At 42.3% G+C, this 14429-nt stretch overlaps 1 protein-coding gene across 1 annotated transcript in view; it reads left to right on the top strand.

Annotated features, from left to right (window-relative positions):
* The window catches only part of gatm (glycine amidinotransferase (L-arginine:glycine amidinotransferase)), a 19403-nt gene extending 5057 nt beyond the window's left edge, over positions 1-14346 (top strand). Inside the window, 7 exon segments of the mRNA XM_070439856.1 lie at positions 6082-6178; positions 11421-11468; positions 11470-11586; positions 12150-12212; positions 12420-12498; positions 12501-12536; positions 12795-14346. Of these exon segments, the coding sequence (XP_070295957.1) occupies positions 6082-6178; positions 11421-11468; positions 11470-11586; positions 12150-12212; positions 12420-12498; positions 12501-12536; positions 12795-12907 (553 nt within the window). The 3' untranslated portion in view covers positions 12908-14346.
* The last annotated feature ends 83 nt before the right edge of the window (positions 14347-14429 follow it).

Here is a 14429-nt window from a genome sequence, read left to right on the forward strand (position 1 = left end):
GGACAATAACCTACAACACAAGGCTCGAATATACACTGGAGTTGCTTACCAAGAAGACAGTAGAATGTTGCTTGAGTGGCCAAGTTAGTTTTGGCTTAAATTCTGCCTGAAAAATTCTATGACAAGCTTTTTAAAATTTGCATAGTCTAGCCATGATTCAACCAAACATCTTGACAGAGCTGAAACAAATTTTACTGTTTAGGAAATATAATAATTTTCAAAAATCGAGTTGTGTGCAGTGGAGCTCTTAGAAGTGGGACTTACCCAAGAAGACTTCACAGCTGTAAATACTTTATCTGACAAGGTTAAAAAAATTAGTAATTCATTAAACCAATATATACATGTTTGATGTCAGAAGTCTTACAAAACACCTTAGCCAAATACATTTAAACTCAGTTTTTCACCCAATATCCTGACATATTAATCCATAGTAAAATACTCCCTGTCTATAGTCAGGTAGGATCACCACTTTTATTTTTAGAATGTGAAATGTCCGAATAATAGTAGAGAATTATTTATTTCAGCTTTTATTTCTTTCCATCACATTTCCCAGTGGGTCAAGAAAGTTTACATACACTTCAATTAGAATTAGGTAGCATTGGCCTTTTAAATTGTTAAAACTTGTTGTCAAACTTTCGGAGAGGCCTTCCACAAGCTTACCACAATAAGTTGGGTGAAATCTTGCGCCCATTCCTCCTGACAGAGCTGGTGTAACTGAGTCAGGTTAGTTTAGAATCTCCTTGCTCGCACAGCTTTTTGTCAGTTTCTGCCCACAAAATGTTTCTATTAGGATTGTGGTCGGGCTTTGGTATTGGGCTTACTCCAATACCTTGACATAGTGTTGTTCCTTTAAGCCATTTTTGCCACCAAACTTGAAGTATGCTTGGATTTCATTGGTCCATGGAAGACCCATTTGCGACCCAAGCTTTACTTTCTGTTACTGATTCTTGAGATGTTGTAATATATCCAACCATAATTTTTCCTGCCTCATTGTGTCCATCTATTTTGCTGAAGTGCACCCAGATCCCTTCCTTAAAACAAAGCACCCTCACAACATGATGCTGCCATTCCCCGTTCTTCACGTTGGGATGTGTTCTTCGGCTTGGCAAGCATTCCCTTTTTTCCTCCAAAACTAACGATGGTATTATGGCCAAACGGTTTTCTATTTTCTTTCATTCAGACACAGAGACATTTCCCCAGTGCAGTTGCCATAACCGTAGTCTGGCTTTGTCAGGTTTGAAGCAGTGGCTTCTTTCCTTGCTGAGCGGGCCTTTCAGGTTCTTTGCGTATTTATAGCACTCGTTTTACTGTGGAAAATGGATATTTTGTCCTGTTTTCCTTCAGCAATTCTTCACAAGGTCCTTTGCTGTTGTCTGGGATTTTGATTTGCACTTGTCCGCACAAAAGTACATTCATTCTCTATTGAGACAAACGCGTCTCCTTCTCTGAGCGGTTATGACGGCTGCGTGTTTCCATGGTGTTTATACTTGCGTACTATTGTTTGTAACAAAATTATTGAATTGAACGTGGTATCCTTCCAGGCCATTTGGAAAAATTGCTCCCAAGGATGGAACCAGACTTGTGGTGGTCTACAATGTTTTTCTGAGGTCTTGGGCTGATTCATTTGATTTTCCCATGATTGTCACGCCAAAGAGGCACTAGAGTTTCGAAGGTAGGACCTTTGAAATACATCCACAGGTTAACATCTCCAATTGACTCCAAATTATGTACAATATGGCCTATTCAGAAGTTTCTAAATCATTGGACATAATTTTTCTTGGAGTTTCCATGCTCATGATTATAAGTGAATGAAATAACCAGTCTGTAAACAATTGTTGGAGTAATTTACATTGTGTCATGCACAAAGTAGATGTCCTAACAGGACTTTGACCAAAACTATAAGTTAACAAGAAATGTGTGGGTGGTTTAAAAAACGAGTTTTAATGCCTCCAACCTTAAGTTGTATGTAAACTTCAACTGTCGATGTGTTATATATATATATGTTATTATTATATGCTATATTGAGAGTATTTTGTGTCGATAAAAAAAATAAAAGTGTGAAGGAATTTCCAAGGAGGGTGATGATGATATTTGATATGCACTAGTCTAAATCCTTGATGTTCTAAAAATTCAGGCTAATACAGGGAAATGTTCAAATGATTCAATACTGTAATCGGTTAATGTATGTTATTTTATGGCATATTTGGCAATGTGGATTGCATCTATGTATTTATTTTAAATATGTAACAACTTTGTAGAGTAGAAAGTTACCTCAAGTTGTTCTATTTCATCTCTGGTTGATGTCAAATTGTGTCTGTTATTGAAACCTAAACAGTTGCTTGTAGTGACTGAAAAAAGGAAATTAATTCAACAAATGTACACCTCATTTTCATAGGTGTAGTTTGGCATTGATTAAGGCTTCATGTCAACTTGAGACTTTACAGGGCAAATCTTAGAGAGGTTTTAAATATCAAATAGGCATCATTTCTGGGGATTGATATGCAGATCTTGATTATCATTAATGTTTCCAATATTCTGTCGACCGCATCAGATATGTACCATCTGGAAAATCATTTCAAAGTCATTGATGACAATTTCTCTTCTTACTTAACACTGTGTTTAAAACTAGAAGACACCCCTACTGCTTTATCGGTGTTTTGTGGTAATTTCCTTCCTATTGTTCTGTGTCTGTCTGTTTCACCCAGTAAATGGGTTGGTTCCTGTTTGGACTGCCAGTGGAGAAATTGCACTATTGGGGTAGCATATCATTGTTTTTATGATGTTCATCTTCCTTGTGAATGCAGTTTGCCATTTGATCAGTGTTCCATTTTTCTCGATCGAAAGGACTTTTTGGTTTTCTGTTTTGTTGAGAAAAAAAATTTATGTATTCACATGTGGTATTCTGCCAGCTGTCATCATATGTCCGTTCTTTTTATGTCAACCAAAAAATTCATTGCAAGACAGAATCTTTTCCGCATTTGCATTTATTTGAAGTACCAAAAACAATATATTTTTGCTTGGGCTTTTACTTTCTTTCCTATTCCTGTTATAGCATAAACCAGCATCATCAACTAATTCCACTGCGGGGACGTTATTTTATTTATATACTTGAAGTGGATGTCCTCAGGGGGCAGGAACGTAATGAACAAAATCCATTTGTAAATTGCAAAATTGACTGCAAGAAGCCCAAACATTAATATTTCAAACCTTGCATACATTATGTATACGATCACAGACCTATATATGCTTGTGGGCCCCGGATACTTGGCGGAATAGATTCCAAAATTAAATAATTTGTGGAAGCTGATTTCCTTTGGTTGTTTTATATTTTTTTTATAGTGTAAAACACATGCAACATTTTCTTGCTCATGAAAATTGGATTGGCACAAAATAAAACCACACGGCGGGCCAAATAACAGCCCAGGGGCCACTCATTGTGGAGAACCCTTGGCCATAAACTCACCTATATCCCCAATGTCTCATGCAAACCAATCAGGAAAATCCCCACTAATCAAGAATAAAATGAATCTTTATTTGAGGAAAAAAGATTGATGCAATACAAAAACACCAAGATATCTATATTTCAAAAAGGCCGGGTCATGAATAATGATTTTTAAAAAAAAGATAAGTTCACTTTTTTCCTTAAAGAAGCAGTACGTGATCCATAAGTTCTTCCATTGAACACATTAAAAAGCAAATGGACTTTATCTTTCCAATATTACCCAAAGATGGAGGGGTTAAAAAAAACATGAAAATTCCACAATATGTTTGTATCCATTAAGACAATGTTGAAGCCATTATGATACAAATTAAAAGTAGAATCTCTTTTCTTCTCCCAACCCAGAGAGAAATCCTGTGATCCCAAAACACAATCTTCACATTTTAATCATTATTTATTTTTACTATCTCCTCTTGAGCCAAGGTTCCTGGCAACCGTGCTCGGAGGTATGAATCAGAAACTCCATCCCTTTGAGGGAGCTTTTGTTGCTATGAAAAAAGCATTGCATTGCGGCATCGCTCCGCCGTTTCCCTCACCTCCCTTCCTATTTTTAAACTCACGTTGTTGCTGCCTTCAAGAAAATTTGGACACGTTTTGAAATCCGTAATCAGATCGTTCGACTTCTCAAATCGACTTTTAAAACTTCCCGTTGATACCTTTGGCCTTAAATACAGAACACATGACAGCCGACCGCCCAAATTCAACTCCCATTAGGATTTAGTTGGCGCGATGGTGTTTTTAACACACTTCCTACCCTTGGTTACTGTTTGTGCCCGCGTCACGCTCAACATGCAGCGTCTCTGCAATCTGGTTTTTTATTTTTTTAAAACTAAATCCAAAATAATGAGAAGGGTGTGCTGATTTGCTACCTACGACACCATCCCATGAAATTACCAATGTCTCAGGTGTCTTATGTCGTACGCCAGAGGAAGGTAACATTAACTTCTGTATGTTTTATTCATTTGTCTCGTTATTGACCCGATTAACAAACCATTTTTCCATAACCCTTATCTTGTCCCTTTCTCTACTCCCATGGAGCTTTCACAGCAGCTCCTCACACCAACACATTTAACTCAGAGCCATCCCGAAGGTGCTTTGAATCATGCACAAACTCTCCCTCCTTCCGCCCCTCTGCATTCTTTGGAGCTATACCCATTTACACCTCCACATCTCCACTCCTCTCTCAAAGGTGAACAACACCAAATGCAGTGAACGCTGGCTTCTGAATGCAGTTTTTGTTGTGGGTCAGATTTGGATTCTCCTGATTTGGATGATTGATAAGTGGGGAGATACTAGCCTTTAGTGGGGGCATCCATCCTCCAGGCTTTGGGAAAAGAATAAATAGCTAGCCACACGAGTGAGAATCTTTAGTATAGAATACTCATGTAGCGAGACATTTCACACTTGGGCTCATACTGGTTTACATGTGAACGCCCCCACCCACCTCTTTTAATCATCAAATCTCCCGGTAAAACACTCCCCTTCCAGACATACTCCATCATGTGAAACTACAGTCAACAAACGCCTCCACACACAACGCCAGGCATAACAAACATCGAAGCAAAGGGCCACTGTTCAATTCTTATAGGAGGCTCGCCCTGCCGGAACCCTTCTCCACTATATCCACCGGACCGCCATCACGGAATGCATTTGTTATCATAGCAGGTCCTCGAGCATATGGTGCCCCGTTGTTCAGAATGAAGTTTGGTATTCCTGAGAAAGACAGGTTAAAGACTGAGAAACAGAAAAGCCCTCCTCAGCTCCTCGCGCTTTTCTTCCTCCAGCTTGATTTCGGAGGGCTCTCTTCCTCCGGTGAATATTAATGAGGATGGAGCGGTGAGAGTTGAAGTTGAATAAGAAACACCAAATCAAGTAAGGGACAGTGAAGATTAGTATACACACAGAGCACAACTGTAAACTGGTGGACTAGCCACCAATCCAGCAAAGAGATTGGCAAAGAAAAAGGCACGAGAGCACACAATAAAAATCTCTCCTGTATATCATAATGTCAAGCAGTTTTTCAAAAACCTGATTTATCACAGACATAGAGAACAGTAATATGCCGTATATCAAGGGCCAAGGAGGTCGAGGCGCAAATCCTCACAATTCACACTGACAAAATAAATAACATTCACCCAATTAGTCAACCGCAAGCCCACGCAATAGGCGGGCCATTGCTCGGTAAGGCCATAAAATCTGTCCGGCAGAGCAGCTCCATATCCAGTGAACAGTGAGTTCTCAAGCTATAGGCCTGGTTAGGTTAACATCAGTCCCAGCCAGCCTTCTCTCAGGCCCGTAGAGAAGAAAAAAAACCCGGAAGAGAAAAGGCACCCCAGAAGAGGAGAGAGGAGCCAAGCCCATACAGTCTCCCTCCTTCCTGAAACTTCTCCCTCCTCCAGCTTCCATTAGATCCTGTAGCTCTGTAGTTTTTCCTGCGTGTTGTGGTCTCATGCAGCACAGGTAGCTTGGTCGGCTCCCTCAGCTATCAGAGGCGCTGGGCCTCTGTCTTCTCGTAGAGGGCGACCTCCAAACGTGGGCCCCAATCTCAGGGAGTCTGGCCCCTAGCGGTGTCCTCCTTCCAGCCCGTCTGAGCTGAAGGAGCTTGAGGACCCGGCCAAACGCGAGCCTCCCCACCTCCGTGGAGAACACTGCAGAGTCGAAGGGGCCGACTCTGGGCCGGTCAGCGTCCCGGATGATCTCACACAGTAGCGTGGCCAGGTTCCTGGCTGGAGAGACAGGCTCTTCGGCAGCAGGAGCCTGCTCTGGCCCTGGCGGGAGGTTCCTGGAGTGGGGGCACATCCCTCCGCAGGGTGGTTGGTGAAGGAGGAGGGGCGGTGCTGAGCGCCCAACCGCTAAGAGTGTCCTGGCTGGCGGGTGGGGTGGTGATGGATGCCGGCACTAGTACTGGACAGACTGGCCGGACTGGGCTGGAGAGACTTTAATGAGCTCGGCCCAATGAATGAATTCTACACACACACACACACACACAGAGGGAGAGAGGAGACGTCAAAAAGAGAAGAAAGGAGGAAACAAGACAGATGGAGCAATCCAAGAGTATTCACTCATAGGATCCCATTTAGCTGTTGCCAAAGGCAGCAGGCTTCTCCCCCGGGATTCAAACAGAAATAGACACACACATAGAGGGTGATTGCTGAGGAGAAAAAAAAAAGCAGAAGCTCCCGATATGCGCCACTCAACCGCACAACACTCTGTCCACCCCAGTGATACGAAATCCGAATCCGCATGGAGAGGACAGACCTATAGAGAAACCGAAACCACTAAGAATCTCGGAAGTGAAGGGGGCGAGGGGAGTGTTCACTTCAACAGGAAGCACAGGAATATTGGACGAGGCAAGAGCGAGAACATCCATATATAACACAAACACTCAACATCATTTGATCAGGCGAGGACTATCACCCCGTTACACGCAGCGGCTCCACTCGAGAGAGGAAGCCGGCCCTGGAAGGAAAGAGGAAGATGGAGGATAGAGTGAGAAGTTAAAGACAACACGGGCGTGGGGGCCCGAAATGATACCTCAAATAAAATGTATTTGTCACATGCTCCGAATTATAACAGGTGTAGACCTTACCGTGAAATTGCTACCTCACAAGCTCTTAACCAACAATGCAGATTCCGAAGAAATAGAGTTAAGTAAAAAATAAGATAACATAAAGTAAAAAAAACACCAAATCAAAAAAGAAAATTACATAAAAAAACAACAGACAGGGGAGTTACCAACAAGTTCAGGGGGTACAGGTTATGTTAGTCGAGCATGTTAAAGTGGCCTATGCATAGAATAAACTCAGAGTCAGAGCAGCAGGTTAATAAACAAAGGGGGGGGGGGGGGGTCTAACAGCCTTTATGTTATGAGTCTCAGTTAAGGAGAGCCAAGAGAAACTGACAGGTTTGGAGTGGGGGGGGGGGTATCACAGCCATTATGTTATGAGGTTCTCAGTTAAGGAGAGGGTCAGAGAACTGACAGTTGGAGGGGTGGGGGGGGGGGGGTATCCACGACATTATGTTATGAGTCTCAGTTTAAGGAGAGGGCAGAGAACTGACAGGTTGGAGTGGGGGGGGTGGGGGGGGTTAGTCTACAGACATTATGTTATGAAGTCTCAGTTTAAGGAGAAAGCCAGAGAACTGGACAGGTTGAGTGTGGGTGGGGGTGGGGGGGTATCCACAGCCATCTTTATGTTATCATGTATGTACTTGTATCTTTTAAAATGGCCCCTTGCCCACATGAGGTAAAAAACACACCCTGTTCTTGGGCCTAATCTCATGGTAATACAAACACACACTAAAATTGCGGGCCTACTCTCATGGTAATATACAACACCCATGTGTTTAGGGCCTAATACTCATAGGTAATATGTCACTACGACTTATAATGGCATGCTATATGAGATAACGGCCATAAGCACGACCGAGCCCATATCTATGCCACGTATCAGACGATGCTTTTAATTCAAAGCGGGTTTTACATAACATGCTGATTTAGAGTAGTGTATCCCACTGCGTGCTGTTATTGTGAAGTGGAAACGTCTAGGAGCAACAACGGCTCAGCCGCAAAGTGGTAGGCCACACAAGCTCACAGAACGTGACTACCGACTGCTGAAGTGCATAGCGTTTAAAAATCATCTGTCCTCAGTTGCAACACTCACTACTGATTCCCAAACTGCCTCTGGAAGCAACATCAGCACAATAACCTTTCATCGGGAGCTTCATGAAATGMGTTTCCATGGCCGAGCAGCTGCACACAAACCTAAGATCACCATGGGCAATGCCAAGCGTCAGGCTGGAGGGTGTAAAGCTCGCCGCCATTGGACCCTGGAGCAGTGGAAACGCATTCTCTGGAGTAATGAATCACGCTTCGCCATCTGGCAGTCCGACGGACGAATCTAGGTTTGGCGGATGCCAGGAGAACACTACCTGCCGAATGCATAGTACCAACTGTAAAGTTTGGTGGAGGAATAATGGTCTGGGGCTGTTTTTCATGGTTCAAGCCCCTTAGTTACAGTGAAGGGAAATCTGAACGCTACAGCATACTATGACATTCTAAACGATTCTATGCTTCCAACTTTGTGGCAACAGTTTGGGGGAGGCCCTTTCCTGTTTCAGCATGACAATACCCCCGTGCACAAAGCGAGGCCCATACAGAAATGGTTTGTTGAGATCGGTGTGGAAGAACTTGACTGACCTGCACAGAGCCCTGGCCCTGGCCTAATGCGAGCCAGGCCTAATCGCCCAACATCAGTGCCCCAACCTCACTAATGCTCTTGTGGCTGAATGAAAGCAAGTCCCAGCAGCAATGTTCCAACAACTAGTGAAAATCCTTCCCAGAAGAGTGGAGGCTGTTGTAGCAGCAAAGGAGGCACCAACTCCATTTTAATGCCCATGAATTTGGAATGAGATGTTGGACGACCAGGTGTCGTTGTTTTGGCCTTATAGTGTAGCTACAGTTCACCTAATAAAGAGACCAAATAGTTGAGGGATGCAGAACTTGCCCAACAGAAGCCTACCCTGCCTAGCTGCATAGAGATCCCCAGTCTGTAGCAAGAAGCAAGCCAACAGAACAGACACCTGGTGTTTAGACAGATCCCTGGGTCACTGAACACATTGAGTTCCCTTTGAGGCATTTTATTGTTTGTCAATGACCAAGTTCAGAGCCACTAATTAACACAATTACATACAGGCCTAGAGCCTACGTACGGACCAGCTCTGTAGGACCACAGTGTTAACTAGTGAAGGTAATGAATTGGGTAGGACCACAGTGTTAACTAGTGAAGGTAATGAATGGGTGCTCTGTAGGACCACACGTTAACTAGTTGAAGGTAATGAATTGGTAGGACCACAGTGTTAACTAGTGAAGGTAATGAATTGGGTCTCTGTAGGACCACAGCGTTAACTAGTGAAGGTAATGAATTGGGTAGGACCACAGTGTTAACTAGTGAAAGTAATGAATTGGGTAGGACCACAGTGTTAACTAGTTCAAGGTAATGAATTGGGTAGGACCACAGTGTAACTAGTGAAGGTAATGAATTGGGTAGGACCACAGTGTTAACTAGTGAAGGTAATGAATTGGGGTGCTCTGTAGGACCACAGCGTTAACTAGTGAAGGTAATGAATTGGGTAGGACCACAGTGTTAACTAGTGAAAGGTAAGTGAATTGGGTAGGACCACAGTGTAACTAGTGAGGTAATGAATTGGGTAGGACCCACCAGTGTTAACTAGTGAAGGTAATGAATTGGGTAGGACCACAGTGTTAACTAGTGAAGGTAATGAATTGGGTGCTCTGTAGGACCACAGTGTTAACTAGTGAAGGTAATGAATTGGGTAGGACCACAGTGTTAACTAGTGAAGGTAATGAATTGGGTGCTCTGTAGGAACCACAGTGTTAACTAGTGAAGGTAATGAATTGAGTGCTCTGTAGGACCACGGTGTAACTAGTGAAGGTAATGAATTGGTGCTCCAGTAGAACCACAGTGTTAACTAGTGAAGATAATGAATTGGGTCTCTGTAGGACCACGGCGTTAACTAGTGAAGGTAATGAATTGGGTGCTCTGTAGGACCCACAGTGTTAACTAGTGAAGGTAATGAATTGGGTAGGACCACAGTGTTAACTAGTGAAGGTAATGAATTGGGTGCTCTGTAGGACCACAGTGGTTAACTAGTGAAGTTAATGAATTGGGTGCTCTGTAGGACCACAGTGTTAACTAGTGAAGGTAATGAATTGGGTGCTCTGTAGGAACCACAGTTTTAACTATTGAAGGTAATGATTTGGGTGCTCTGTAGGACCACGGTGTTAACTAGTGAAGGTAATGAATTGGGTGCTCTGTAGGACCACAGTGTTAACTAGTGAAGGTAATGAATTGAGTGCTCTGTAGGACCACGGTGTTAACTAGTGAAGGTAATGAATTTGGTGCTCAGTAGAACCACAGTGTTAACTAGTGAAGGTAATGAATTGGGTGCTCTGTAGGACCACGGTGTTAACTAGTGAAGGTAATGAATTGGGTGCTCTGTAGGACCACAGTGTTAACTAGTGAAGGTAATGAATTGGGTGCTCTGTAGGACCACAGTGTTAACTAGTGAAGTAATGAATTGGGTGCTCTGTAGGACCACGGGTTAACTAGTGAAGGTAATGAATTGGGTGCTCTGTAGGACCACTGTGTTAACTAGTGAAGGTAATTAATTGGGTAATGCAACACTTTCTTTTATGTCTCAGTGTCACGACTTCCGCCAAAGTTGGTCCCTCTCCTTGTTCGGTCGACGTCACCGGTCTTCTAGCCATCGCCGATCCACCTTTCATTTTCCATTTGTTTTGTCTTGTTTTCCCACACACCTGTATTCATTCCTTTCATTACATGTTGTGTATTTAACCCTCTGTTCTCTCCATGTCTGTGTGTGTAATTGTTTATTGTCGGGTTGGCACTCTTCCGGCTGGTTTGCCCGAGTTATATTTGACACCCATGCTTTTTGACAGCCTGTACTTTGTACTTTGTTATTTTGTACTTAGGGCGAACTCACTTGTTCTGAGGGCATTGTTTTTGTGACGCGGTTGCGTTCTATTCATATATTGCCTCAGTAAAGTGTCTTGTCCACTCATCTCTGCTCTCCTGCGCCTGACTTCCACCAGCTACACCCACACTGTGGGTGAAAGTGTTTACCTGGTATTCACAAGGAAATGATATGATATCAATAGGTACTTTCTGGAACTTGCTGTTGAAGAATTCAACACATTTGGTAACTACCTGGTACCAAATGGTGTATAATTATTAGTACTAGATATTACTAAGCAATTATTAGGTATCATTTAACCACGTTTAACCTAAGTGAATAATATGTAAATATTAGAGAACTGTTATATAAGAAGTGTAAACAATTTATTGTTGATTGATTCCAGTCATTATTTCTCTATTTCCAGGTTACAAACTACATGGGGATTGAGTGGATGCGTCGCCATCTTGCTCCGCGACTACAAGGTCCACATCATCTCATTCAAGGACCCCAACCCCATGCACATTGACGCCACCTTCAACATCATCGGGCCGGGACTGGTGCTGTCCAACCCGGATCGTCCCTGTCGTCAGGTCAGTCAGATGGAGAGAGAGAGGTGCAGAGAAGAGGGAGGGAGTGAAGAGAGAATGAGAGGAGAGAGACGGGAGGAATGGAGAGAGAGGGGAGAGAGAGAGAGAGAGAGAGAGAGAGAGAGAGAAATATTGACACAATGTTTATGCCAATAAAGCAGCTTGAATTGAATTGAAATTGAGATAGGGAGGGAGTGAAGAGAGAATGAGAGGAGAGAGACGGGAGAAGGAAGAGAGAGAGAAGGAGAGAGGAAAGAGATGGGAGGGATGAGAGAGAGAGAGAGAGAGAGAGAGAGAGAGAGGAGAGGAGAGAGAGACGGGAGAGGGATGGAGAGAGAGAGAGAGGAGAGAGAGAGAGAAAGAGAGAGGAGAGAGAGACGGGAGGAGGGATGGAGAGAGAGAGAGGAGAGAGAAAACAAGAAATGACCCTCCTGACCATTTTCCTTTCCCCTGTATATACATTCCTGCAGTGCCCTCTAGTGGAGCGGTGCTGTAACTGATAAACGCTACATGGGAAGAGACCTCTCTGTCTGACCCACAGCATCTCTCTGATTTCTCTCCTTCAGGTGGAGATGTTTGAGAAGGCCGGCTGGACCGTGGTGAAACCTCCAACCCCTCTGATTCCAGATGTATGTGTGTGTTGTTGTTGTTGTTGTTGTTGTTGTTGTTGTTGTTGTTTGGGAATTCAAGACACCTATCAACAAAAGACAACCCTATTTCTACACTTCCTGATTTGTTGATAGAAAACTCATACTCAGCACTGTCGGTGTGGTCTTTTCATGGTGTGACGATATCTATGAGTGTCTGGTTAGTAAATCTACCTGTTCTCCCATCAGATCACCCCTCTGTGGATGTCCTCTAAGTGGCTGTCCATGAATGTCTTGATGCTGGACCCCAAACGGGTCATGTGTGATGCCAAGAGCACACCATCCACAAGATGTTTGAGAACCTTGGTGAGTAGAATATGACCTTCATGTATGACCTATGACCTATTCATATATAATCCCTCCACTAAGTATTTGATTCAACCATTTAGTTCTTGACCTTTATCTTTATTTAGTGATTGATAGATGTTATTAGTTTGTCTAAGTTAGTTCAGATAAAGTTCCAAGACAGACCTTTTGACACCTGCCATTCCTCTGGTTTATCTGACTCCCTCGCTCCCTCCCTCCTCGCTCCTCCCTCCCTCGCTCCCTCCCTCCGTTCTCCAGGTATCGAGACCGTCAAGGTGAACATCCGCCACGCCAACTCCCTGGGAGGAGGCTTCCACTGCTGGACTACCGACGTGCGTCGCCGTGGTTCCCTCGAGTCCTACTTCCARTAGCCATGCCAGAAACAGACAGTTTTTATTGAGCTTAAYGYAYGYWWAAYMRCCKAWRKAAAAWRRMSAYMTMAWTTTTTCAATTTCAAAAAATGAAAACCACGTGTTGATTTAAAGTTAACAGTTATGTGCATGACAGTGGCTTTCGCGAAAACGCTTGGTTATGAGTTAATTTTAACGCTCAACAACAACAAAAGTTTTTTTTTTTTTTAACTTGATTTTTAGAGAGAGTAAAAAAAGATAAGTACTCAATATTCTCAATACATACTGTATTTCTGGCTGGGTATTGTGTGTATTGTATTGGCTATTGTGAAGCAACGTTGTACCATCTGAACGACTCTGAGTAACATCAAAAAAACGAGTCGTTTGTAAAGAGGACAGGGTAGGCTACTTCATGGGTATGATAACGATGACATCACACTTGGCTTGCGTCTGAAATGGCACCCTATTCCCTACGTAGTGCACTTCTTTTGACCAGAGCCCCGAGTGGATGTTCGTTATACTATTTCCTTTTGAGAACTCAGAGAAAAAAAAGATCATTTATATCAATTATCAATTGATGCTGCCATTTGATTTTTTTTTTTTATAAGATTTTTTTAAAGAATGTGTCAAACTTTTTTACAGTACATCATTATTATTATTAAACAATATGGTATTTCTTATCTCAGGTATTTCTATTTTGTAAAAAAAAAATGAGAAAAGAATGAATCAATTGAGACAAATGTATACTGTATTATACTATATATATGTGTATTTTATTTGGGCTCATACATTTTTCATTGTTTCCCAGGAATTAGCCTTTTATATATTTTCTTAAAAGGAGAATGAGGTCCATATCAGATATTGTGATACCTTGCAGACCTGGGTCAAATATKAAATACTTWCAAATACTTTCAAATACTGCACTTAATTTAGTTTGGACCGGTAGAACATAACCAATGTAATATGGTCCCAGAAGTACAAACGCCAAGCTAGGCGTAAGTGCAACACAAATACTTTCAAGTACAAGTATTTTACATAAGTATTTTACACTATGTATTTGTCCCGGTCTGATACCTTATACCTCTGCTGTCTTCTACAATAGCAACAGAGCCAGATCTATGCTAGTTATTTTCATTACACTGCTAAGCTGCTTCTATGTTTGCATGGTCAAATGACCAAAAGGGTTCCAGGAGGTCACTGGATGTGTCCCAAATGACGCCCTAATCCCTGTATAGTGCATAAAGTAGTGTATTATATATGGAATAGGGTACCATTCGGGACACACAATGTGTTTACGTCATTACAACCCTAGTTTACGTTCGTAGTAGTTTTTTTCTTGATGCACATGTATGTACTCTTGGAGATCAAGTGTTTTGGGTCTTGAATTGATATTCGATTGTTCCAAAGCATTGAAGATGGCTTAAGGATGCAATATAAATGATTTTAAAAAATTAAATACATTTTGGGAGAAATATTTCATTATTATTACATTTAATATTATATCGGATATTCGTTTGTGATTTAATCTCTCTCAACAACATGT

The sequence above is a fragment of the Salvelinus sp. IW2-2015 genome, unplaced genomic scaffold (genome assembly GCF_002910315.2).
Source record: "Salvelinus sp. IW2-2015 unplaced genomic scaffold, ASM291031v2 Un_scaffold1978, whole genome shotgun sequence".
In the NCBI taxonomy this organism is placed as follows: domain Eukaryota; kingdom Metazoa; phylum Chordata; class Actinopteri; order Salmoniformes; family Salmonidae; genus Salvelinus; species Salvelinus sp. IW2-2015.